This window comes from Dermochelys coriacea, chromosome 19 (assembly GCF_009764565.3).
Source record: "Dermochelys coriacea isolate rDerCor1 chromosome 19, rDerCor1.pri.v4, whole genome shotgun sequence".
NCBI classification, from domain to species: Eukaryota; Metazoa; Chordata; order Testudines; family Dermochelyidae; genus Dermochelys; species Dermochelys coriacea.
This window is the reverse complement of record NC_050086.2, coordinates 3,893,154-3,920,410: the sequence shown is the minus strand read 5'-3', so window position 1 is coordinate 3,920,410 and position 27,257 is coordinate 3,893,154. Positions and strand designations below refer to the sequence as shown.

The window sequence follows — 27,257 nt, the reverse complement described above, 5'->3', positions numbered from 1 at the left end:
GAGCTCGGGGCAGGAGGTGTGCGCACAGCTATGTAGACATGTCAGTCACTGGGATGAACGTACAAGGTTGTGCATGGGGAGTTACAAGCAGAAGTCACTGTTAATGGAATTATTAATAATAATTTCTCCATGGACCACTCTGAGATATTACTGAGTTGTCAGACGTTCCCTTGCCTCTGGGAATCAAACCACTTTTTTTTTTTTCTTTTTTTTAAACATGACAGAGGAAGATGAAGTTCGACCCCAAATCCTTGTGGTGCCTGTTCCTGTACCAGTGTTTGTGCCAGTGCCCCTTCACCTCTTCACCCAGTATACACCAGTTCCACTTGGGGTGCCAGTACCTGTAAGTTACCCTTCAGCTCATCTGACAACTCATGGTTATGTTCTATGGCCTGCAGTTTAAAGATTGGTCTCGCTAGAACAAAGAACAGTGAGGGTTATATTTGTTCTTACTCTGTCTAAACACATCCCAGTAGGCAGTATTCAGGGGGAAAAGATGGTTGCAAGAGCTATAGTCATGTCCCATTGCCTTAGAGGTCACTTAAAATTTAATACCCATCCTCAAAAAGCTTCTCTGCTGCTGTACCTTAAATTATAACCCAGGGGTCCCAACTTCATCATCAAAAGATTTGAATTAGAGAGAGATTTCCTAAAATCTTCAGCCTGAGTCTCTTATCTATTAAAAAATACCTGGTTATGTAGCGTTTCTACTACTGTCCCAGGGTGCTTTCAGAACCTCTAGCAATGTAGATACTGTAAACATCCTTTTAGGAAAAGAGTTGGCATAGGCTAATCCAATGTGAGAATCTTGGGTTCAGATTCAGATCCTGGGGTTTAGGTCCTAGAGTTTTCAGAGGCTGGAAGTGCCACAAAGGCCATGTGTTCAGATGTTGAGCTCTTCTGGCACTCAAATCTCTGGTCAGTTATGGGGTTTGGAGGGAATCCCATCCAGTCCTCTTCTGCTTGATTCATTTTGTTCATTATGCGGGGTCATAAAGCTGGGCAGTAGAGGAAAGAGGTGGTGGTAAAAGGAATCGTTCAGGTTATTGCAGAGGTACAGCAAGTTGTCCAATCTGCAGATAGATTAAAGGGGCAACGCAGACTAAGAGCCAGAGGAAGAAAAATAGCTGGATCCTCTTTAATGCATTTGGTACTCAAAAAACTGCTTTGTGTGCAACAAAACAAGTCGTTGTTCAGAAATCTAAACTTTCCTGTGTGTGTTTAGGTACCAGTTCCCATGCTTATCCCAACTACTCTGGACAATGCCGATAAGATCATAGAGACTATTCAGGACATCAAGGAGAAGATTCCCACAAATCCATTTGAGGCTGATCTCCTTCAAATGGCAGAAATGATTGCAGAAGATGAAGAGAAGGAAAAAACGCACTCTCATGGAGGTATGTGATCATTTTAAAAGATACTAAAGGAAGTATTTCTGTGAAAGGTAGGTAAATGTCAGCTTTGCCTGCATTGGAACAGATGCCCCTGCATTATGCTGTGATAAGCCTTCCTTTTGCCCCATCAGCAAGCTGCTATTTTATTTTCCCATGGGCAAATGCAGTGAAAATGGTCTTACTCCATAAGGGATTTTGGTTACCCATCTCTTAAAGCCAGGATGCCTTCTTGAATACTTTAAACACATAGTCCATTTAGAAATCATTTTGCTTCCATATCCTGTCGCCTGTATTTTTGTTGTTTATTTTGAGGGCATGTCTGTTTGTTTTTTCTTTAAAATTCATTTACTGTTGCTGCTCAGTTCCCATTGCAGGTCCTGATCCCCTCACTCACAAGTAGCCACTTGTGATTTTTTTCAGGGGTTTTTGGCCTAGAACCTTGGGTTTGGTTGAGCTGTACTTGTCAAAGGACCAGAGGAGGTACAGGGGGCCAGAGGTGGCGACTTGGCATTCCCTGATCCTGGGGGAAGCTAGGGGCTGGTCTCACTTGCATTGGCAGTAAGAGACCCCAGGGGGTGCTGAGCTGTTGCCCCAGAACTTTGTGCATTTTCAGGCTACACCAGGAGAGTAGCATAGAGCTGGTTATGCCACCCAAGAGTTTCCCAGCTGTCTGTTTTTAAGTTGGGTTTTCATAGACTGGACTGTAGAAGGGATTGGGGTGAGAAGGGGGAATCTCCCCTTATGAAAGATGGGAAGCAACCTGAAAAGACAAAACAAAGATCCTGTTTGTCTGCAAATGACCCCAGTAAATAGCGAGGTGAGGAAAAAAATTAAGAAAATGGTGTGTGAATGATGGGGGGTTGGGGTTTATTTTTCCATGAGATGACTGGAGCCCAGGTTAAGGTGTATTAGTAGAGCTATAGTGGGGAGTGTAGAATCTGCACAATACCTGCCCGCACTATTCTTAGCCCAAGATTGACCGGTTAGTCTCCTGACCTTTTGGATCAATTATATGAGCTAAGAAATTCTGCATTTCAGCTGCTGTTTTAAATAAGTAAAATGCTTCATGTCCATACGAATTCTTGTTGTATTTTTTTTTTTTTCTTAAGGATCCCAAACATCTGAGCATGAGCTGTTCCTGGACCCTAAGATATTTGAGAGAGGTTTGTATTTCATTTGTAGAGAGGACTTGGGTCCTACTGTACATCTCTTTTTCCTTTTGGTGCATTTTGTATATGGGTCCTCTTAATTGCAGATCAAGGCAGCACCTACAGTGGAGACCTAGAATCGGAAGCAGTGTCAACTCCACACAGCTGGGAGGATGAGCTGAATCACTATGCCTTACGATCAAATGCCATGCAGGATCCAGACCCCGAGCTGAGGCAGTTCTCTAAAGGGGACATGGAGCAGGACCTGGAGGCAGACTTTCCCTCAGGTTTGTGTAACATGTAGAAAAATGCACTGTCACGTATTTAAAAAAAAAAAAAATCTACATGATTTGCTGGGAACTATCCTTCCATTATTTTTAATGCAAGAAGTTAATTTGTCCACGAAGAGCTTATGTTTGTTACTCAGTATAAATGCATGTTGTTAAAGCTGCAATACATCTTCTCTAATAGAAATACTTGATCCCTATAACATAGAGCATGTTTGCTTACACTTTAAAAAAACATCATTTAGAGGATTTGATAGAGAATAGTGGTTACTCTTCGTTGACTGCTTGTGAATTTGACACCTCTCTGTCCTGGTGGGAGTCTTAATGAGTCTTTCATGAGTACAAAGGATATCAGTTTCTTATGTACAGAAGCACATCAGTGCATTGGGGCTTTCCCCCCTACCCTGAGAATTCCATGTCCCTTACATAGGAGTCCTCCATCTCAGAGCTTCCTTCTAGCTGACAACCTCAACAGAGCTGCTTTACAACTTAATACCACTGCTTAACTATCCAGTGGTAATGCAATAGGAATATCCAGATTTGGCGTCTTGAATTTTAAGATACTTAGTAATGTCTGAAACTCTCATTTCTAGATGGCCCAGTTAAATCATATAATTAATTTAACTTGTGCTGATGTTGTTTTGACTTTAGATTCATTTGACCCTCTCAGTAAAGGACTGGGTCTCCACTCACGTTCACGAGCAAGGCGGAGACATAGAGATGGCTTCCCACAGCCGAAGAGACGGGTAAGAAAGCATCCTTCCATCATATTAAAAACTCCATGCATCTAAGATGCTAATCTTGCGTACATATTTACTTCTCATGAGTTTGAACAAACACAAAATAAGGAAACAAAGATCAGGATTGGGGATATTTTATCTACATTTTATGTTTATTCTATAAAATTAGGTATTTTTGTTAGGAGGAATCAGTGTTCTTTTTATAGGGTAGCATTTAAAGAGTGTGTAGCATTTAAAAGCAACTTTTTTGGAGCCTATATTTTTTTGTATAATAATGCACAGAAAACGATCAAGTTTTACTCATTTATGCATTTTAATCATGGGCTGTGGCATTGCTGTCCAGAGATTAGAGCAGGAGACTAGAAGCAAGGAGACCTATGTTTTGTCTCTGTCATTGACTTGCTATGTGTGCAGAACCTCCCTGTGCCTTAGTTGTCCCTTCTTTAAAATGAAGTTAATATTTCTCCACTCTTTGTCAAGTCCTCTGACACTCTGTCATAACAGGAGCTTCAGGAGTGGAAGCGTTTTCTAGCTGGTCAAAGTGTAATGCACTTTTCCTGTGAGATCAGGTTAAAAGGGGTCCATAATTGGACACTGTTATATGAGCTTTTCTGGATTTCCTGCAGGGGAGGAAGAAGTCCATAGTTTCTGTGGAGCCTCGGAATCTTATGCAGGGTTCCTATCCAGGCTGCTCTGTTTCTGGGATGACCCTGAAGTACATGTATGGGGTAAATGCCTGGAGGAATTGGGTCCAATGGAAGAATGCACAGGAAGACCAAGGGGAACTAAAATTTGGAGGTAAACTTGTTTCTATTGAAGCAAAACCTGCTACTTGGAGGGCACCTGTTGTGATGTAGCTTTCAAGATGGAGTTTGAGGCGTGCCATTGATACTGAGGCCCACATCCCTATGAGTAAGGATTTTAGGAAACGGGTCTCGTTTCATGGCTTTTTTTTTTTTTTAAAGCATTTTTTGGCTGTTGCTTTTAATCTATTATATCACCTGTCGAAGCAAGACTCGGACTGAAATTTGGAAGTTGAACAGTATAAATATTACAATCACTCATGTCCCTACAAGTGTTCATTTTATGCACATTTGTACTTGATTTGAAGCACAGGTGTGTTTATAGAGGTGCAGGTTTCTGATTGAGCTAGCATAGGGTATGACCCTGTACTGATCTTTCTGTTGTCCCCATCTGTTTCTCCAGAATTTAAGTATTCATATGTCAATTTTGTAACTCTTCACTGGTTTTATAGTGAATGATGAAGCAGAGAATCAGATCCTTCATTTCTTGCCCTTACAGTTGCATAGAAAATCTTCCAAATGTTTCCCAATGCCATGCTACTGCTTAGAAAGGCATGAAGCATTCCTTTTATGCCATTTGGTATGTTGGCTCTAGAGCCTAATAATGTCTGAAATGTCAACCTTGTTAACATTTTCACTGGTGATGATTTTTAGCAGAAGCATCCAATAATTCTGGGGTTCTGGCAGAGGCTGAGTCCAGTGTCACTGCTTCCCTTCCCTCTTCCCTAGTTTGACCTAGGAATACACCAAGAGTTTTATGGGCATGCTTTCAGAGGCGAACTGGATTAATAAATTCATTAATTTAGAAATAGTAGTTGGGAGTTGTGGAGGGGTTTGGTTGCAGGGAAGAGAACAAACTGATAGATTTTAAAATACTTTTGGGGAAATAATTTTTTTTTTTTTAAATTTCTGAAACCGAATATAAGGGGCTTATATAAGAAAGAGGAAAAATCTTCAGATTAGGAAGAGAACTCTTCCCCTGTGCTCCTTCGGAATTTTTTTGTTATATGAGAACAGCTGGTTGTAAGTTCCCACAGAAATGCAATCAGTTCAGTTTTTGTCTATCCTCGGTTTTGCGGGTGAGGGAACTCCACTCATCTTCTTGCATACTCCCAGGAGCCACCTCCATACCCAAACTTACCCCACAAAGGCTTTCTGTCTAGTCTGCAGAAGCAACTTGCCTATGGTATGGAGGAAGCAAGCCCAGTGCATTCACTCAGAGTTCTCTGACCATTTATTCTGGAACCAACTCTTATGTTTGCTCTTCTTCCCACTCTTCATATCCTGACCCTTTAAACTCTTAATTCCTTCCTCCCTTTAAGTAAAGGAATCAAACATACTGCACCCAATTCATTTCTGGAGCTACTAGGAAATGCTCAAGATCATTCTCCCACTCAAGATTCCCCTGAATCCAGCTATAGAAATGAAATTGATTTATGAAACCTACACTGCCAGCCTAAAGTATAAGTCACTATTTCTTGGGTTCAGTGATCACATTACTATACAGTCTTGCTTAGTTTTAAGTTACCATTTTCTTATTGCTCAGTTAAAATTTGTATTGGTTACATATGGTGGCAGATAAGGTTGTTACTAAATATTCAGAAAACAACAACTGCTTCATAATTGTTAACTAACATGGGAAAGTAATGAACTGTTGTTTTAGACATGAGATGAGTTGTGTTTCGGAGATGGATGTTGTAACAACTCTGCTCATGTGATGTACGGGACCAGGAAGTACAGAAGGATGGACCTGCAGAATGGGGTCTTATGTCTCCTGTACTTCTGTTCCCCACAGTTCGACCTGTGAAACTCAAGGAGGATATTCTCTCATGCACTTTTGCTGAGCTGAGTTTTGGCTTGTGCCAGTTTATCCAAGAGGTGCGGAGACCAAACGGTGAAAAATATGATCCCGACAGCATCTTATACTTGTGCCTTGGAATTCAGCAGGTAACTCATTGAACCACTGCATTGCCAAGTGTGTAAATAAGACGTTTTTTAATGTAGTATCTATAGTAATTGGTGGCTGTTGGGATTTTATTTTGGAGATGAGGGCCACTTGGTTACCCCATTTTTAAGGCTTATTCTTAACCCCTCACACATACCTCTAAAACCTGTCTGGCAGCCAGGGCAGGCCCTATCATGAGTGATTAAGGAACACCCTTCCTTAACATGCTAGCATATCTGGAAAAAGTCTTGGACTGCCATTGCTAGGCAGTTAGTTATCACAGATATACGACTTACAGAAATAATATCAAGAGAACAATAAAATTAGAATTAACCAATAGGAACAAAAAATGTAACTAGTTATTGTGGCCTGCTTGTTTACCGTAAGCTGAAACAATGACAAAACACCCCAGAACCTTATAACTAGCTCTTTAAAACGCAAACTGACTCAGGGTGGGGCCAGTTTTTGCTTAGGTAGCATATTTGTTCACTCTCTCCAGTAACCATTCAGAGATTTAGGATCAAATGCTTTCCTGGGCATTAAACATCATTTGGTTGGTTGGTTGACTTGTCACCTTAACGTTTTTCACCAGACATGCTTGACAAAATGGAAGAAGAGCTATACATTTGGTTTGCCTGTGACCAGCATCTAGGAAGCATCAGAAATTTCTTTGCATTGCATTTTTTTTTTCAAGCTAACTTTTTTTCTCCAAACTGCAGTAGAATGTTTGAATCCTAGTCCATTAGCCATTAAAGGACAATACTTTTATGATGAAGATTGAACTCTCTCCCCACCCTCCAAAGATTACTGAGAGAAAGCCTGCCTGTGACATCATAATAAGTCTGTGGTTGTGCCCTTTGTAGGCTTAGGTGCTGTCTGTGTTGGCAAGAGACACTGTGTTAGCATATTTAAGTCCAGTTCATTAGAGGCTGAAATTATTACGCTGGCATCTGTAGACAGAGCCATATTTGGGGATGTATTTTGTTGTGTTCAAGGATGGTAAATTTTCAGAATACTGCTCTAAATCTGTGCATTAATAATAATTCATGCCTGCATCTCCCATTTAATAAGAGAGGCCATTGTCCCTGTGTTTATCATACCTGGGAAGCCAGTAAAGTGCTTTGGAACAGAACACATTTGGAAATGCACATTCATTTTGAGCATAATTGTAAAAGGAAGGCAAAGAGAAATACCGTAGGAGAACACCAAAATAAATCTGACACCCAGTAACCTGTCAACACTCTTCTATGTAACTATGAATTGTATTTGAGCATAAGCTTTCGTGAGCTACAGCTCACTTCATCGGATGCATCCGATGAAGTGAGCTGTGGCTCACGAAAGCTTATGCTCAAATAAATTTGTTAGTCTACTTTTCTTTTTGCGAATACAGACTAACACGGCTGCTACTCTGAAACCTATGAATTGTATCTCTTCCTTTCTTTTCTCTTGTAGTACCTGTTTGAGAATGGTAGAATAGATAACATATTTACCGAGCCCTATTCCAGGTTTATGATTGAACTTACAAAACTATTGAAAATCTGGGAACCTACAATACTTCCAAATGGTAGGAGAATTATTTTTCATATTGTGTTGTTTTTATATACATGCATGACAGTGGAAACCCATCTTTATAAATGAATGAGTTCTCAAGGGTGCTCCTTACAATACATGTCATCTGAAGAGTGCAGGGGCGAAAGAACAGCAGCACTGAACTACTCCATTAAGTCTACCATGATTAGGTGCGTGATCTGTACTGTGAGGTGCTATCCTCCTCCCCTCTCCACAACATGTAGTCATTTGTGAGAGACGGGAATCCTGGATTCCGTATTCAACTCTGCCACTTACTTATTATGGGACCTTTAGCAAGACACACTTAACCATCTCTCTGCCTCAGGTTATGCCTCTGTAAAATGGGTATAACGGTTCCCTTAGCCATGTCTTGGAGCTTCATGAATTAATGTTTGAATGCTCTTCATCTAGCATCTATCATAGGAGGCTTTCAAAGTCTTGTTATTAATCCTCCCTCTGTTTCCTGCAGAGTTGGCTGGTTGGTATACCTGAGGGGCTGAATGAGACAAAGGTGGTAATTTTATAAACAACTAAAAGAGCTGAACCCCTTTTTTTTTTTAACTGTAATTTGGATAGAGGAGCTTGGTTTCAGGGTACCAAAGAACCTTTAGTGATTGTGGTGACTGCATACCTGGATCCATGACCATCTTTCTGTGTATTTCCTTTAATAAAAAACAAAAGAAAATCCATGCATTTACACGGTGCTACGTCCACCAATACCTATGGTTGCCTAACACATCTGTGATTAACCTCCATAAATTCCTTTTCTTTACCTGCTCTCAAGTTCACTATGTCACAACAGTGTATCTCCACATGGAGGCATCACGTCACTATCCATGCTCCACGCCCAAAAAGTGTTAATGTGTAAGCAGTTGATTGAGCTACATAACATGAACCTGTGCTGAGGTCTTACTGAGATAAATAATGACTGCTTTAGCCCTTATTTCCATTTGCTTTTGAAAAGTCTCACTGATCAATAGCTTGGTCTTCCTCATGCTTGATGGGTCGTATTTATCTCTTGTGTAAGTGTATGCAGTTCTGTTGTTTTCTGTCAAGTTAAATCTACTTATTGTAGGTCTGAGTTTGACCTGATGTACAGTTCATTGATGCATCAGGTTGTCTAGGAGGATTTGATTTATATCATAATTTGTCTGGCAGGACCTGCCTTTTCCATGTAATTCCTCCCCCATCCAACAGGGGTTTATTGCTTTTCTTAAACCTATGAAAATCTTCAGGGATCACATTGTGCCCCAAGGTCACTGCTGAAGCTGCTTACTCGTATCTGAGAGCAGACAGTTGCCCTTACAATGAGATGGTTGTTTAGTAAAGAGCTGGTTTTTCCTTTTCCTTTACCCATTATCCTCAGGTTACATGTTCTCAAGAATTGAAGAGGAACATTTATGGGAATGTAAACAGCTCGGTGCATATTCCCCTATAGTCTTATTGAACACACTTCTGTTCTTCAATACCAAATATTTCCAACTAAAGAATGTCAGTGAGCATCTGAAGCTGTCCTTTGCCCACGTTATGAGGCGCACCCGGACTCTGAAATACAACACCAAGATGACGTACCTGCGTTTTTTCCCACCTTTTCAAAAACAAGAGGTAGAATCAGGTGTGTTGCTGCTTTCTAATGACTTGAGTGGTTTTAATTTGGATTTACAATGCTTTATTTTAAAATGAGGAAAAAAATGTAGTTGTGCATTTTGCACATTTACTAATATTTGGGATTCTGCTGATACTTCTCTCCCCTTTTCTTTTTGACTTCCAGCTGGGTTTAAACCAAAATTCTGTATGAGCCCCGACAGCTGATAGAAAATTGTGAATGAGATGCCCAAAATATTTGAAAGCTTTTCACTAATCATTTTTAGAGCAGCATAAGCACATCCATCAATTCAAACCTAGAATAAGATCCATTCCCTTCCTGAAGAGCTGATAGCACGAAGGACCAGGCTCCTTAAGGTGCTGAGCACCTTTAACCCCCATTGAAGTCAGGGGCACTTGAAGTTAGTCTGCTTAGTTAGGATCTGCTTTGTAGTATGCACACCCTATCACACAGGAGCAGGCCCTAAGAGAGAGCAGCCGGAGGACAACAGTTCAGATAAAGCCACGCCAACCAGAGCTGTTGACACACACATGAAATGCAGGAGGAGGGAGTGGAAACTCTCCTTTTCAGGCCCCAGACATAGAGAGAGAATGCAGCTTTCCTTCGCTGCAGTAGTGGTTTAACAGGTCATTGGTAAGCTGGGAAATGCTAAAGCTAAATCTGATTCTGTGAGGGGTGGCAATGAACCCTGGGAGAGGAACTGTTGGTGGGACGTGATGTTTGACTTGTTTGTGAATTGAAAACTTGGTGGAAGCATGCTGACTGCCACTGACCAGAGACTTTGTAAGGACAGCAAGCAGGATCATCAAGCTACTGGCTACTTTAGTTAATTTTGATAAGCTATGAATTCTCTCTATTAAGATAGCTGCTATTGTTGGTCTGCTTTTGCTTGGTGCTAGGTCTTCTTAACTTTTCCAGGAGGGGAGTAACACTTCTACTTTTCCCTCCTAGAGTTGAAGTCCTTGATAAGATTGATAACATGCACTACTTATTTTCTAAGTGAGTGACCACAAAGTCTCTTAAATGCCTGTCAGGTGGTTTCTGCTATTATGCCATTTTATTATTCATAGCATCTTTCACAGGGGAGGTACTTTGTAATATGTCTGGTCTGATTGTTTGATGGGCTCTGGAGGATACTGGGCCAATTTCTACATTGACTTTCACCATGTGTAGCTCCATGGATTCCAATAGTGTTACAAGTCCATACAGAATTGGGCCACTATGTCTTAGGCTATGTCTACGCTACAGCCTATGTTGGCAAAACTTATGTCGCTCAGGGGTGTGAATATTCCACCCCCCTGAGCAACATAAGTTACAGCGACATAGCACTGTTTCCACGAACACTTAGGTCGGTGGGAGAGCTCTCTCCCATCGGCATTGAGCGTCTTCACCACATGTGGCGCAGTACCTACTGCAGTGCTGTACATTTAGACATATCCTTAGTTTCGGAACTTATCCAAAATTCATTCTGTGTTCTGGCAAAGGTCATTTGCATAAGCAAGATATACTGTGTGGTAGATCTTTATTTCATTTTTATATAACTACTATTAAAAGCAGTGGGGGTGTCTGCTCTGAAGGTGCAGCAGAAGGAGATTGGGGGAGAAAAGGATAGTGGCTGGTAAGTGGATCTGTCTTTGAAAGGATGTACACGCTCTGAGGTAGATTGGGAACAGACACACCGAGGATGACCATGCACTGGTACGATGGTATTCTAGCACTTGAGCCGTGGATGGGGGCGAGGGGTCTTATCAGTCCCTATAAACAGACATTAACAAGGTGAAACTAAATATTGTTTAAGCTATTACATTATCCTGATCCAGCATTTAAATCTGTGTAGAAACAGATCCTTTCTATTATGTTGGGCTCCTTTTTAACTGTCAGCGACACAAATGATGGCATTCATTTGATAAAGTTGTTTCCAGTGTTCGACTTGGCAGTGTCAGTTTGACCGGATCGCTTTTCATGCAAACAGCATGTCATGTATGCGCTGCTCAAAGCCCCATCAGGGTGCAAAACTAAACCAAACAGCTTCAGCTTACTCTCACAGAGGAGGACTGTTCTCCACTGAGCTCATGTGGTGTCATTTTCCTGTATCCAGATAAGTTATCTGTAGGAAAAAGGAAACGGAGTGAGGATGAGGAGGTTCCAACAGCAGTGGAAATGGCTGAAAACACAGATAACCCTCTGAGATGTCCAGTCCGACTCTATGAGTTTTACTTGTCAAAATGGTGAGTGATTGGCACAGCCTAATTTTGGATTATACTTGGATCAGATTGTGCCCTCCAGCAAGGAAACTTGTGGTGGGGCAGGGCAACTCTGCGGCTCCTCTTGAGGAGTTTTCTCCAAACACCCCACAAGAAGGGGGTTCCACGCATGCAGTTACCCTGCAAAGAAGCAAGGAAATGATCCCCCAATCCCTATCGAGTCCCTCAGGAACAGGGTCACCCAGCCCTTTGCCTCTGCACAGGCTCGGAGGCTCCCTACTGCTCCTTAACAACATCACAGCTCAAATGGAGCCAGGCACCAGAAGGTTCCCCGGAGTTCAACCGGTGATGGGGAAATGCCATCACATGGTAATACAGCTGTGGTTTGCATTAACTTTTCCAAGAGTTCCCCGGGCTGGGTGGAGGAGAGGGGCAGAGGAAGATGCAGTAATGCCCACCATTCCTTTGCCCTCATGCTCACGGATCCTGGACCCTGCAGAATGATTGTAATCTGGCCCCTTGATCCAAGAAGTAGAGCCAAGCTCTACAATGCAGAAATCTGTTGCTCAAGATAAGCCACCTCTCAGTAGCACTTCCCTCATAAAGAAGGGTGGAAAACTGACTTAGAGATGTTTCAGAGTAGCAGCTGTGTTAGTGTGTATCCGCAAAAAGAAAAGGAGTACTTGTGGCACCTTAGAGACTAACAAATGTATTTGAGCATAAGCTTTTGTGAGCTACAGCTCACTTCATCCGATGCATGCAGCGGAAAATGTATTTTCCACTGCATGTATCCAATGAAGTAAACTAGAGATGCTAACATTTACTTGCTGAAAGATGAAATCAACTTTACTCCAGGAGTCACAAAGGAAGCTGCAGAACAAGGATGAACATATAAATCATTTGGTCTCTCCCCCACTCTCCACTTAAGATCACTGAGCAGTGGATTTCAATATTATTCTCTCTCAAAAGAACATACATGCCAGAGAGCAACATCTCATTAGTGCCCGCTAATAGCCCTATAAATCATTATTTGAAACACACACACAGCCAAATTAGTGCAAAATAGCCCTGCTCAGGCAAAACCATGTCCAGCAAACCCTCACCACTCCCTGCTCCTTTCACACATTCCTTGTGTTCACTCGCATACTGTCAGAAGGTGTCATTCTGAGCTATCACACATTTGCTGCACCACCTCATATGACATCGTAGTTCAGCCTCTGCAGTAGTGGCAAGTGACAGTGAAAAGCCTCTTTCACTTTCTGGATTTTAATGTGACAATTGTAAAGCCCAGCAGGGAGCAGAATCCTTTCTGCTGAGGGCTTTACTCTTCTTGCTAGGCAAGACTGCCAGGCACTTTCTCAGATTCTGAAGCCAGTCTTTCAAGTGGATGGGTTCACCATTCTGCTATCACTAACAGGCAGGCTAGGCTCTGGTACCCTTGGTATCCCAAAGAAGGCTTCAATAGTTATCCAGTGTCCTGGGAAATATCAGTAATGCAATTAGTCTGCATATACTTACCAGGAGCTCCCATGATGCCTAGGACACGAGAACCAGTTTTATTCTGAGATTGAATGTTAATTATGTTAAGACGCTGATATCATGTAATGGGATGAAACTGCAACCGAAGAACCACCTCTATAAGGAGACACAGCTATTCTGTTTGGTTCTATAAACAGCTAATGCCCTTTAAACTGGAGACGGATTGTTAGCTCACTGCAATGAAGGGCGGAGATTGAGTCACTAGAATGGAGATCCAAATTTTACTGTTTAAATTGTAGTGATTCAGTCTCAAGGTAATGTCAGGTAATAGGGCTAAGCTACTTTCCCTTTGTCTCTTGAACTGTGTTGTAAACAGGACTGATAATGCTGCCTTCTGATATACAGTCTTCCTTTCTTTACACTAACAGTTCTGAAAGCGTGAAGCAGAGAAGTGATGTGTTTTACCTTCAACCTGAGCGGTCTTGTGTACCTAATAGTCCTATGTGGTACTCCACGTTGCCAATAGACCCTGGGACCTTGGACATCATGTTAACACGTATTCTTATGGTGAGGGAGGTACACGAAGAACTTGCCAAAGTCAGATCAGAGGACTCTGATATTGAATTGTCAGACTAACTGAAGTGGGGTATTTTCCTTTCAATACCCGTTGCAAGTACCAAACTGTGAACACATCCAGCCTTCAGAAAATGTTGTGTATCAAATAAGCCAAGTTAACATCACTACACAGGCATATTTTGAACCACAATGGATGTGCAAACTGGAATCAGAAGGAAGCAAACTACTTTAAGCTGCAAGAAACGCCAGTGTCCAATGCAGTGATAAATCCTCTAAACAAACTCAAGATTGATTAACCTGTTCAAGCGGTGCATAAATCCTTCATTTGTTTGGGATTAAAACAAAATTGTGAAATATTTTTAAGCAAAACTGTTGTATAAATTCTACCATAGTAACCATGGGCATAGAGAACTAGACTGTGGCTCACATGACTTTGCAGCCCAATGGCTGGCAGCCATTGCTGCCAAAGAGCCTGTGGAGATCCTAGAGATCTCCATGTGGACAGGAGACAAAGCGCAGTGAGGTCTAGACAAATAGACACCTTCCGTTATGTATACACACACTTTTTTAGTTTTATTTTATTTTTTACTGGGATCAAAGATTAAGAAAGATATTAAGCCAGAAGTCTGTGTTATATCTGCCAGATTACTACCCTAGTGGATGACTACCTGGGCTGTGTTCAAACAGTCACATGACCCCAGAGTCTAGCTCTTAATCTATGCTAGTAACTACGACTCTGTTGGATCTCTGATGTGCACGAGATGCTGTAAGTCAAGCATCAGAGCAATCACATTATGGGACAAAAATCTCTGGAATACATATAGGAGAGCGAGGATCTAGGGCTATGTGCAGAAAATCCCCTGAATAGTCTCTGCAATCTGTTGATGTAATCTAGCAAATGCTGTGGTGCGCAAAAATAGTTGTTTTGGAGGGAGTTGTTTTTGGTTTGGGGTTTTTGTTTTTTTTGTCATAAGGCAGCTTTCCTTCCCTTTTTCTCCCATTCCCCCCCTAATTCTTTGTTTTTATACAGTGCAAGTCTGGAGGGCCTAGTCATTTCAAAGTGAAGATACTCTTTCCATCCTTGCAACACGTGCAGTATTACTTTTGACAACAGAACTGTGGTAGAAAAGTACCTTGTGTGTTTTTTTACCCCACCCCACCCAAAGAAATTTAGTGATAGTGTTGGAAATTGAAATATTTTTTTCAATGGCTTGGCTGTTACTGTATCTTTTAAAAGGGGAATCTCCCATACTGTATCCAGAGGACAGGACACTGATTAGATAACATCTGTCTCTCCATTTTCTCAAGCTTAAGATGCTCATTTCTGAGGACAACAGGTCAAATACAAGACTATTTTTAAAGAGAATTGTACTTTTTTTTTAAAAAAAAAATCAGTAGTTGCAGCCAGTTGCCCAACTTCTGTAGCAGGGGTTTTGATATCTGACCCTCTCACTGCAGTTTCAGAAGTTGAAAATCAACAGCCTTGAATTAAATTTGTTTTAATTTTCTTTACTTTTAGCAGTAACAAAGGTAATTTAAACAATAAAATTGGAAAGTAGTCTGTTGATGTTGTGTACTCGGTAGTCCTGTCCCTGCCTGTAACGGATTTCACTGATGTATTTTTTAATACAGAAAACTGTGTGAAAAGTAAACCTGCCCCTGATTCTGTCTGATCCAAGTTCATCTGTGTCTGTCATTTCTGATCAGAAACTGTTTATTTCACATCTTGTCCTAAAGCTGTGGGGGAAAATACCCTGGCCATTATTACCCTACCAATAAACTACCCAGAGACTTGGAAGCTTAATGATCTCAATTACATTAATTTTACAGTGTTTAAATACTAACCTTCTCCCGATAGTAATATTAAAAATAATTAGATAGCAAACACACAGCTTGTGTTCGGACAGCTGATGTGTTTCAAGAAGAAAAAAGTCTCAGTTGCATGCATGTCTCATGAACCCAGAACTTCACATCACTGGAAATATCCATGAATTATTGTAATTCTTGGACATTGCTCATGATTGCAGCTATAATGTCTTTGTCAGGTTGTTTTTTCCCCCCTTTATATTACAGAGTTGTGTGAAATTTTTTCAATGAATAAGCAAGGGAAACAGTCAAGGCAGCGTTAGGTTTGTTTTTAAAACAAAAATTTCTGGTTTTCCCTGGATAGAAGTTACAGAAATATTCCCGTAGAATAAAATCGTATCTTTGTATATGATGGGTGACTTACTCTTTTTTTTTTTTTTTCTGGTTCTAGAGAACCTCCCTCTTGGCTGTCTGTGGAACTACAGAATGTCAGTTTGTTTCAGGTTCTTGAAATGAAAAATAATTACTCCTCATATCCTCTTAGCAAACAAATCTAAACTACTTTAGCCTGACTGAAAGCAACGTTGGTGAATGTTGTATTTGTCTTTTTATTTAATTTTTTATATGATAAACACTTAATTGCAGTTTTGGTTCTTTGTGGCACATTAACAGGACCGTAGTTTAGTTTTTTCCAGTGCAACAACTTCTGCTTTGTGGCTCTTTGTAAGAGACATTATGCATTTCCTTGATATTCCAGTGCTGCCTCAGCCTTTCAGATCTGTGGTCGTTTTAAATGGACTCAATACTGAGGCAAGATCGGTTGCCTCGAAGAGTTCAATATATATTACACACACAGTTTCAAAGTTACTGCGTATTCTAAAACACTTACTTTACTTTTATTATAAGTAGTTCTATCTGTATTGCTTGCTGCCCAGGCAATACTGTTTGTAACTTGAAATGTTCTATTTAAGGAGAAAATTAAATCACTTTTTTAGTCTGCACCTGGCAAAGAAAGGACAGTGGTAAGTGCAAGCAGGACAAACAGAAGGTGCTGCTTTCTGCTAGTAGGGTTTCTTTGCTTATTTTTAGGCCTCCTAACCCAATGACACGATTTTCAAGTGTTTCTTTTCTGGGCATAGATAGGACAGCATAGCTGTTAACATTGTTTAGCTTGAGGGCCTGGAAGCCAGGCTCCCTGGTTACATATTACAGAGTATATTACATAGTGAATTACAGCTAGAGCCAGTAATTTGAGACTGTCAATTTTGCAAAGATTTTAAAAATGCCTTTTTGGGGCTTGGTTATCCTCTGCACAATTCTGACATTTTCTAGTGGGATGCATTCTGAAATATGCTGAGCATACTGTATGTGCTGATCTTCATCAGCGTCCATTGACTTCAGAATCCAGCACAAAGGAAATGCATGTTGCATTAATTATTCCATTGACTCATTAGCCACTGATCTAAAAAAATCTGCGTTCACCTAGCAACAGTCTCCAGTTCAGTAATGTCGCCTCACAAGCTTAAAATAAAATGGCATCAGTGGTATCAGTTTCTTACTTCCTAAGTTACAGTAATATAAATGGCCAAGCAGTACTGAGGGACCTTTACATCCAGGGTGATGAACTGTTGCCTTACAAAACAGCTACTGTGTATAAAACCTTGTATACTGTGCTCCTCTTTTCATCTTCAGTCTCCATGCTTTATGTGTAAAATGAGGGCATTTGGAGTTTGGCTGGCCTCAACAAAGCATGGTTGCATTCTCTTGTTGCTTCGTGTTCTCCTATTTAATGTTCTTGATCAATCCAGTGGATTCAGAATCTGGATTTGCTCTCCTCCCCTGCTTAGCTGCTGCTTTACAGTACGTTCCAAGTATAAGGGAACATCTCTGCAGGCTCGTTTGCAGGCCTGAAAGAAGCAGGTAGTTTTTGAGCAGCCAACTTAGCAGACAAGTAGCTGAGAACTGATGGAATCTATCTATCTTCATTGTATATACTGGGTATATTTACACCTCAACCACTGCAGTGGCAGCAGCAGTGCAGTTAGACACTACCTACACTGATGGGAGGGGCTCTCCCTTCATAAGTAGAGAGGCAGTAGCTAGGTCAACAGAAGAATTCTTCCATCAACCTAGCACTGTTATACCTTGGGGATTAAGTTGGCATAGTTACATTGCTCAGAGGTGTGGATTTTGAGAGCCATAAGTATGCCAATGTAAATTCCCAGCATAGACCAGCCCCCTGTAAATCTTTTTTGTAGTCGCAAAACTTTTTAATTCCGAGGACAAATCCTTACAAACAGTCAAAGCCTACCAAATCCTTCTCTAGTTGTAAATTGCATCATTTGTCCAGAGAGCAACATGAATCAGGCTTTTCTCAGTTCAAGTGGCAGACCACCTGCTGGTTTCTTATTTCATGTACTGTGGACGATAGTTTTACCTTTCTTCTGCAATAGTAAAGCTGAATCATGGAATCCAGTTTTGCCCTTAAGAGCTGCAACTTTAGAGCCAAACCCTGCTTGCATTACACAAGTATTACCACTGGACTAAATTTGCACTTGTCAGGGCTCATCTACATTGGGAACTTACACTGGCATAGCTACGTCTTTCTCAGGGTTGTGAAAAATCCACACCCCCAAGAGAGATTGTTAAACTGACCTACCCCTGCTGTAGAGAGCACTAGAGTGGCGGAAGAATTCTTCTGTCAACCAAGCTACTGCGTCTCAGAGAGGTGGATTACCTATGTCTACACTGAAGCATTGCAGCTGTTTAATTGTAGGTATATCCAAAGAAAAGCAGTCTTGCCATTTTATGTCTCTGCTCATAGATGCCTTGAAAGATGACTGAGCAGGATGAGATTTTACATAATTGCAATCCCTTATTCTATTATGGTCAGTAGCTTGAGAACCATCTGTAGCTCAGTAAAGCCAAGGAAAGCCTATCCAGGAATTAGCCCTAGCCATACATGTACCAGAAATATTAATATATTTTTGCTCAGGGAAAATTGACCTGGAAAACAGAGGGTACACATGTTTTGTGCACAATAGGGTTGGATTTGACTCTTTTGAATAGTTTACTTTTAAAGCTGGGATTCCCAGCTGTAAATCTCAGAGCTGAGAATCTAAAAGGGAACATTATGCTCATCTAGTCCAGGGATCAGCAACCTTTGGCACGTGGCCCGCCAGGGTAAGCCCCCTGGCAGGCCAGGCTGGTTTGTTTACCTGCTGTGTCCGCAGGTTTGGCTGATCACGGCTCCCACTGGCTGGAGTTTGCTGCTCCGGGCCAATGGGGGCTGCGGGAAGTGGCACGGGTTGAGGAATGTGCTGGCCGCCACGGCCCCCATTGGCCTGGAGCGGCGAACCACGGCCAGTGGGAGCCGTGATCAGCCGAACCTGCGGACGCAGCAGGTAAACCAACCGGCCCGGCCCGCCAGGAGGCCTACCCTGGCGGGCCGCATGTCAAAGGTTGCCAATCTCTGATCTAGTCTGACCACCTGCTTTAACACAGCCGATAGAATTTCACCCAGCAATTCTCCCCAAGCCCACAGTGTCTGGTTGAGCATGTGTAAAATCTTATGTGTTGTTTTCAACAAAAAGGCTCTTAATGCTTTTTGGGTGTTTTTTGTTTTGCCTTAGAAGGAAGTTCTTTTGCACTTGCCAAGGGGTAATGGAATATTTAAATAAAAGTGAGAATCTGCAGCTGCTGCACTGTATTCCCAAGAGCTCTGCATTGCAAATACTTTATCATGTTTGGTTTTGGGGTCAGTTTATGCTTACAAGTGATTTTTGTATAGCAGGTGAATAATGTTAGATGGGCTTAAGGTGCAGGTGTCCCATCATTCTGCATGCAGTGTTTCTTCTTCAAAGAAGATCCAACCTAATCAACCACATGATGTGCGAATGCACTTATAGCAGAGATGGGACAAGTCTATGGCAGCCTTAATTTAGAAGTTCATAGGTCAAGAAGTCCAAGCTCTATCTAATACCTTTTTTTGCTATTTAGATTTGAGGAAGAGGGCTATGGTGGTGTTCTGGCCAACAATTTTTTTTTTAAACTTTATAAAAGTTAGAGGCCACATCTATTGAAATCAGCGGAACTACACTTATTTATACCAGCTCTAGATCTGGCCCAACATGCTGAAAAATTCTAGAACCATTTTTAATAGTTTTAACAGTTTCATAAACTCCAGACCCCTTGGATTCTCTGGTGCCTAGTTCTTAAACACCGATAAGATAGTAACATTCAGCTAAAGATTTTCAGGGCTAATTGGTGGAGGTTTGTGATTAACAACTGGAATTTCCCAACCTCACTCTTGACTGGGGAGGGGGGGTAAAAAATAAAATGCAGAGGGCAGCTCTTGAAAAGTGGTCAGGTTTTAAAAAAATTAAATCAGATTATACAGGTACAGTCCATTTCATTGACCAAAATCCAGTCTGCATTCTTGGTGTCCAGATGATGTGTGTCCAGCAGCTGGATTGGGTATGGAATGGATGGCTCTCATTGCTTATCCACAAATGAACAGACTATCTTGGGTGGAACTGCTTCACGTTTTAGTATTTCCTATATGTGTTTATACCCCTAATAACCAGAATACACCAAAGGACACAGTCTGGATCTGTTGGACAGCTAGTGTCCTTAACAAAATTCTTTAGATGTTAGACAAAAGGATTGAGAAAGGACTCCTCCGTTTTATTCCCAGCTCTATAATTGGCTCATCATGTAGAGTATAAAAACTGCTTCTGTAGTGTAGATGAAAGCCTTATTTGAGTCACTTGCCCCTCTGTACCTCAGTTTCCCCATCTGTAAGTTTGAATATACTTTCCTACCTCATGGATGTTATGAGATTAAATTCTGTAAAGTGCCTTGCAGTCCTCTGAAAGGTGCTATGCAACTGTAAAGTATTACTTTAAAAGACCTAAATGGGTAGGTAGTGAATAAGTACCACTTTTTAAAAAAGCTGATTTTTAGAAGAGGAGATTGGTGTAGTTAGATGGGCTGGCCAGGTAAGGATGTTCTTTGTTGATCAGCAAAATCTGTATTCTGGAAAAATGACTAAACATTTTTCAACCTGGCTGAAAGGTTAAATCCTTGTTTCGCAAATAATGGCAGGGTACCAGTTTAAAGCTTATGTCTTGTAACCTGTTTTTATTTTTAAAAAATCCAAAGTTTAAGCTCTTCAGGGCAAGGACCATGTTTTCCTGTGTGTTTTGTACAGGACCTAGCCCAATGGGACCCCATCCTGGTTGATGTTTGAGTGCTACCATAATTATATAGAGACACTTCAAAAGTTGTGGCACACACCAGCAAAACCTGTGGGGGGAAAAAGTCACTTTGTCCCCCTATTCTTCTATAACTATGTGCTGCTAAGCCCAAGTCCTAGTTTTCCTTTTCTATTTCCCTGCTTTACAAGAGCATTTTCATATACATCCTACTATAACAATTTGTAACTTCTGTCCCTGCAGGCTTTGGGGATCTTTACACTACTTATGTGGACAGATTTACAAAAGAACAAGGCGACCTGCCATAGTAATAAGCCATCCATCACTTGGCTTGATGGTAACTGTAAAAGTAAAGTTGCTGATGACATAAGTGCAACAGCTGTGTGTGAGCACAATTGGCATTACCCGTCTGCTGCTATGAATGACATGCAATAATCCTTAACAGCCAGCTAGATTCCTTGGTACAGGACAACTTAGTTTAGCTGTTGCCCCTGAAAATCCACAGTTACTGTTTAATCTTGATCATTTAGCTGTTTGCCAGAAGCTGGGAACGGGCACCAGGGGATGGATCACTTTAGGATGACCTGTTCTGTTCATTCCCTGTGGGGCACCTGGCATTGGCCACTGTTGGAAGACAGGAGACTGGGCTAGATGGACCTTTGGTCTGACCCAGTGTGGCTATTCTTACATTCTTATGTTATCACTTTAGCTGGAAAAAAAAAATATCAATCCAAAATGCGGTTTATGCCCTCTAATATGTACAGTGAAATTCTCCAGTTTTTCTAATTAGATCCACTTTTCTCCTTTGTATTTAGATACATTGGGGGTGGGAGGCGAGTGGGAGTGTTTAAGGCCCTGATTCTGCCAAAACTTGCATGTACTTAACCTGAAACACATGACTAGTCCCACTGACTTCAGTGAGTGCACCCACATGAGTACGCGTAAGCATGTGTATAAGTGGTTGCAGGATTGGGACCTAAGTGGTATATTTGCAGCCTACTAGCAACCCTTCCTCATTCACAGAAAGCATCTTAAAGTCAAATGACTGTTCAGTTTAAACTTGCTGAACACGACTAAGTGCCGCAAAAGGTAAGAGAAATGATACACCACTGGTCACATTTCTGTTTAGACAAAGAGATAAATTTATAATAGTGCAGTTAACATTTGCCACACCAAATAACTGTCCTGAGAGATTTCTGAGTAGCAGCCGTGTTAGTCTGTATCTGCAAAAAGAACAGGAGGACTTGTGGCACCTTAGAGACTAACAAATTTATTTGAGCATAAGCTTTTTGTGGGCTACAGCTCACTTCATCGGATGCACAGAATGGAACATATAATAAGATGATGCATACATAGAGAATATGAAACGGTGGAGTCAGAGGCTAATTAAGATGTGCTATTATCAGCCGGAGAAAAAAAAACTTTTGTAGAGATAACCAAGATGGCCCATTTAGACCGTTGACAAGAAGGTGTGAGGATACTTAACGTGGGGAAATCAATCCGTGTAATGACCCAGCCACTCCCAGTCTCTATTCAAACCCAAGTTAATGGTATCTAGTTTGCATATTAATTCAAGCTCAGCAGTTTCTTTTTAGAGTCTATTTTTGAAGACTTTCTGTGACAGAGTATGTGTAGTATTTACACACACACACACACACTTTTTTTTAAGCACTAAATATTGCACTAATACTATTTAGTGATAAACTACTGAACCACATGGTTTTCCTCTAGGTAGGCCAAAGAGTGACCAGATATTTTAGACCCGCTTCCAAAGCTGTAACCTGGGTTCTTATGAAGCTAAATCTATCAAGACAAGTTATGGAAGCTCTGTATGATTTTTTTGGTATCTTTGTAGTGTCATTTTAAGGGAGCCAGACATAAGCATTAACAGCTGGTGTTCACTTAAGGAGATAGAAAAGGTTAAACCAAGACTTTTATTAAAAATAATGGCATGCGCTTTGAAAAGGTAGTAGCAAAACTATGGGAATGGCAATTCAATGACCAGTCCCCTTGTTTAACGCATTTATTCTAGGTAGTTTATTGTAGAAGATCTAGTAACTGGAATACAAATGTTAAAAATAGAAAGCCTTGTACACTAATGTAGTATAAGTTTATAACACTGGATAAGGCTCCCTTTTTATAAATGCTTCAAAATACAAAAAAGGTAGAGGTTTGGGTGTTTTTTTTAAGAAAAACCCTGTGCTTCCTACACCTGGACATTAGGGAAGGCATCAGTATTGGTGCGAAGGCAGAGAAACACAGTCCTGACCTCGGAGGCAGAACTACTCTGAACTCTATTTCAAAGGGAACACAAGTGACGTTTTTCTGCCCCAGGGAAAAGTCGCACATTAATATAAAAAGAATTTAAGATACTTTTTAGCAAAACCATTCGATGTAGTAAATTTTTATTGTTGCTCTTGCAATGATATTTTTCTTTTCCCCATGATTTAGGCTCAAATCCCAGAGATACTCACGGGTTTAACTTTAAATGTGGGAAAAGAGCCCTAGACATGAATTAGATTATTCATGTGCTTGAAGTTGAACATGTGCATAAAAGTGTTTACAGGGTCAGGGCCTTAATTATATTAAATACGATTTAAGCATTAGTCTACTTTCTTTATAACAAAGTGTTTAGACAATTAACAAATGATAAATCCATACAAGTTCTTGGGCTGGTCCATATTATTGCAATGACTTTTTTTTTTTTTTTTTTTTTAAATAACCAGCAGTTGTACATCTGGTCTTTTGCTATCTGAGTGTGTAGTGGCTATGTTTTGAGGAATTGCAATGGGGTGGGGAGGTTTTGGAGAAAGTGGCAGGTGTGTGTGTGTGTGTGTGTGTGTGTGTGTGTTAAGCACCTACTGCATTTGTGGTTTTTTTTTTTTTAATATTGTTCCGATTTCACATATCAGTCCAGTCGGTCATCTGTCACCCTGTACAATTTGAATTAAATACTGTTTATAATAAAACTACCTACATCTTTGTCAGTGTCTCATCTGTGTGTGTGGAAACAAAGGGCTGGTCAGATTCTGCTCTTACACCAGTATGACTCCTGAGGCATTCAGGATTTACACTGGTGTAACTAAGTGCAGAACCTGGCCCCAAGTATTCTTCCCCATTTCTCTTACATGTTTAACATGTGTCCAGCCACCCATCTCTCCCTACCCCTTCTACCCCCAATGCTGCGTCTAATGGACTCATGCAGACCACTCCCGAATTAGCGTATAGAGATTGCATGGAGAGTGCTCTGTACAAGTTAACATTCATTTGTACGTCAGCCCTATGTTGACTTAGATTGGTTAGAAAAAGAGGAAAGAGCCTTTTCTTAAGCCCACCTGAAAGGACTTAGTTTCTATATGGTGCTTAGGTAGCCTTTACTTCTCCACCAGGTCCCTTATATTAGCATGTGAGCTTTGGAGGTGCTCAGGAGGAGGTCAGCCATTTTTAGGAACAGTAACAAAGGGAGAACTCTATATTCTGCAGCCTGTAAAGCTTTGCTGCTTGGTAAAGGTGACCTTTGCCAATACGAAGGTCAAGCCAGCAGACACGCTGGAGAGCCCCTACTGCTAGCGTGACGCACTGGCCCTGCCGCTTGCATAGCCCAGGGAAGCTACCTGGGCTTGTGTGAACAGGGTGAGGTAAGATAATCCTGCTTCGAGATTCTTTACATCAGGTATCATGTGAATATGCTTAACTGTGCAACAAGGCTCAGACAGGGACCCATGTGCTCTCTGCTGTTGGGGTGAAAACCAACAGGGTAATAAAGATGAGGCATATCCCACACAAGGCAGGGGGTTGCAGCCTGGGGTTGCTGGAGAGGAACCTGGGGTCCTTTTAGCCCCCCAGAACTGTGGAGTCTGGAAGTAAACTTTTTTTCTCTGCATCAGAGTATCGTGCTACCATTGATCAGCACATTTACCAATGAGAAGTTATCTTTTACAGGCTTCATCTAGAAGTTTAGCATTGAAATCTGCTCCCATACCAGTTTGCTGCTGTAACAGAGTTGGTCTGCAAGGTTGTTCTTTGATTCTGGAGGGTCGCTTGAGAGCTGAGTATGCCAATACTGCTTTGTTAACATCATAAGGCAGGTTGAAAGGTTGTCTTTTTAAGAATTAAAAAGGATGGGGGGAGATTTGGTATGGGGCAGATGAGGGGGTGAGCAAAATACCTTCTGATGAAAATGTGGGAAGGTTCCCTGAGCCTTTTTATATATATTTTACACCCACCCACAACTTGTTTGCAGAACAAAAACTACTGCCCCTTCACTCCCTTCCATTTCAGACTTGTCTCCATGGCAAGGAGTCCGACAACAAGGGGTCGGGATGAGAAGGGAATAAGCTGATGTGCAGGCTTGTTTATAGGGCGTGAAAGAAGGCAACACTGGCAATGAACTATAGGCCTTCCCAGCACTGCTGCAGGAGCAGGCTAAACTCAGCTGCCCTCTTGAATACAGTATAGTATGCACCCACAGGTCAGTTTACCATGAGTGGCTGGGAGTGCCGTAAAGCTTTAAATCGGCAGCCACCCTAATCCAAGCACATGGTAAAGCGACAGTCCCCCTGCTCTGTCCTGCCCCTCTGGGGTCCCAGAGACTAACTCTTGTGGACATCCATGCATCAGGAACCAACCTGATCTCGTTAGCTCATTGCTCAGAGACTGCTGACGACGACTTCTGGTCAGTGCTGACGCAGGCTGGATTCTAAATAAGCTGTTTGGGCCAGGACCTGCCTTTCCATTATGTCCGTACGGTGCCAAGCACAATAGGGCCCTGATCTCCGTTTGGAATCATGTAAGAGCTTCCCTAATGCAAGTGACTCAAAATCTCAGTGCCAACTGCCCTGTGCTATCAGTCTGTCCTCTGGCTGTCTACACCCCCAACTGTACAACCGACTGCACTAAGTCAGCCTTTAACTTGTGTAGTGGCCTCTGTAGGTGTGGGGAGCAGTGAGACCTGCGGAAGCTGTGTGGTCTCTCCAGGATACTGGGTGAGGCTTGAGGGGCTGATCTTCTCGACAAGCAGGAGGAGACTAGTTCCTAGGCTATTCTCTCTCCCTGGAGAAGATTTTCTGGATATTGAAATTAAGGGAGAGTTAGGGTCATTCTATTGCTCCTATGTCTATCCCTGGCGCGTAGGGCGCTTTATGGAGCCATCACTGGGTAAACCCTGCTAGGTATTGTAAGATGTAAAGAACAGAGTTTGACTTTTTGGTGGTTTTGAAACATGTAGGTAAAGCACGAGGCTGACGGCTGCTGCTTCCAAATCAGAAGAGCGGAGATTCTCCGGCAGAAACAGTGGGCTATGGGCTGAACTCATGAATTAGAGCAGATTAGGGGATCTCTGGCATCTGGCCACCAGTTAACTATTGTCCTCCTCCTGTTTTTGAATACATTATGGTAAAGATGTTCCATTTTCACACAATCATGTAAAGCTATATATTCAGAAAAACACACCACAATTTCCCTTGTTTTAAAATAGCTCCAGTTACTTGGGGTAGCTTTGTGACTATGAAAGTTAGCATCAAGCTTTTTTAAAAATGAATTGGTCACACACAATGAAGTAAAGGATAAATAGCAGGTTAGGGAGGTGTCGTGCTGCTGGTCCTCTTGGCAGGGTAACTTGCTTGTGTGTAAGCAAATGTGGGACAAGTGAATGACAGACCCAATGAGAGAGACATGAAAATGTATCCATGCAGGACCCTCAAAGCGCCGCAGGGATACCTTCCTTTACAGAAGGAGCTATTGCCACCTCCAGCAGTCTCATGATTCTACAGGGCAAACGCAAATAACTTTCAGTGCTAAGCGTGAGAACACACCAAATTTGCATGGAGTAATTTGACAAAAAACCAAACAAGCGACATCCCGTAAAACAAGGGACAGTCGAGCGGTGTCTCTGAGCAACACTTGTCTCAAAGCCTGAACAGGTGCTGGGCTCTCTGCTCTCACCACCCCCTCTAATCATCCAGAGGGAAGTGCTGCCAGCGGAAGGAAACCCTGGATCTTTTTAGAGAGAGCGTTGGCATGACCTTGTTGGACTTCACTGGAATTAATCAGAGGAGTAGTTTGAGTCAGCATATTTCCACACTTGGGGCACAAAATGCAACCAAGAATTATGCAAATATTAGCAACTGTGTGGGAGAGAGAAAAGGAGTACTTGTGGCACCTTAGAGACTAACAAATTTATTAGAGCATAAGCTTTCGTGAGCTACAGCTCACTTCATCGGATGCATTTGGTGGAAAAAACAGAGGAGAGATTTATATACACACACAGAGAACCTGAAACAATGGGTTTATCATACACACTGTAAGGAGAGTGATCACTTAAGATGAGCCATCACCAGCAGCGGGGGGGGGGGGGGGGAAGGAGGAAAACCTTTCATGGTGACAAGCAAGGTAGGCTATTTCCAGCAGTTAATAAGAATATCTGAGGAATGGTGGGGGGTGGGGTGGGGTGGGGGGGAGAAATACCATGGGGAAATAGTTTTAC

General features: G+C 41.7%; 1 protein-coding gene and 1 long non-coding RNA gene across 9 annotated transcripts in view; one reads left to right on the top strand and one right to left on the bottom strand.

Annotated features, from left to right (window-relative positions):
• The window catches only part of LOC119845311 (zinc finger MYM-type protein 4), a 57,473-nt gene extending 41,504 nt beyond the window's left edge, over positions 1-15,969 (top strand). For 7 of the 8 annotated variants that reach the window (XM_038377415.2, XM_043505912.1, XM_038377418.2 and 4 more), the window contains 11 exons: positions 225-343; positions 1,226-1,397; positions 2,504-2,557; positions 2,650-2,829; positions 3,481-3,575; positions 4,196-4,367; positions 6,168-6,319; positions 7,770-7,881; positions 9,253-9,501; positions 11,591-11,720; positions 13,604-15,969. In XM_038377415.2, coding sequence (XP_038233343.1) covers positions 225-343; positions 1,226-1,397; positions 2,504-2,557; positions 2,650-2,829; positions 3,481-3,575; positions 4,196-4,367; positions 6,168-6,319; positions 7,770-7,881; positions 9,253-9,501; positions 11,591-11,720; positions 13,604-13,811 — 1,643 coding nt within the window. In that variant the 3' untranslated portion in view covers positions 13,812-15,969. Of the gene's footprint in view, positions 1-224; positions 344-1,225; positions 1,398-2,503; positions 2,558-2,649; positions 2,830-3,480; positions 3,576-4,195; positions 4,368-6,167; positions 6,320-7,769; positions 7,882-9,252; positions 9,502-11,590; positions 11,721-13,603 lie in introns of those variants that run through there. The other variant, XM_038377419.2, reaches the window with a different exon arrangement.
• Positions 15,970-23,491: 7,522 nt separating this feature from the next.
• On the bottom strand, positions 23,492-26,910 carry LOC122458258. Its single transcript, XR_006278184.1, has 2 exons — positions 24,623-26,910; positions 23,492-24,575 (listed from the first exon to the last, which is right to left on the bottom strand). It is a non-coding gene; the product is annotated as an uncharacterized LOC122458258 (long non-coding RNA).
• Positions 26,911-27,257: the final 347 nt, after the last annotated feature.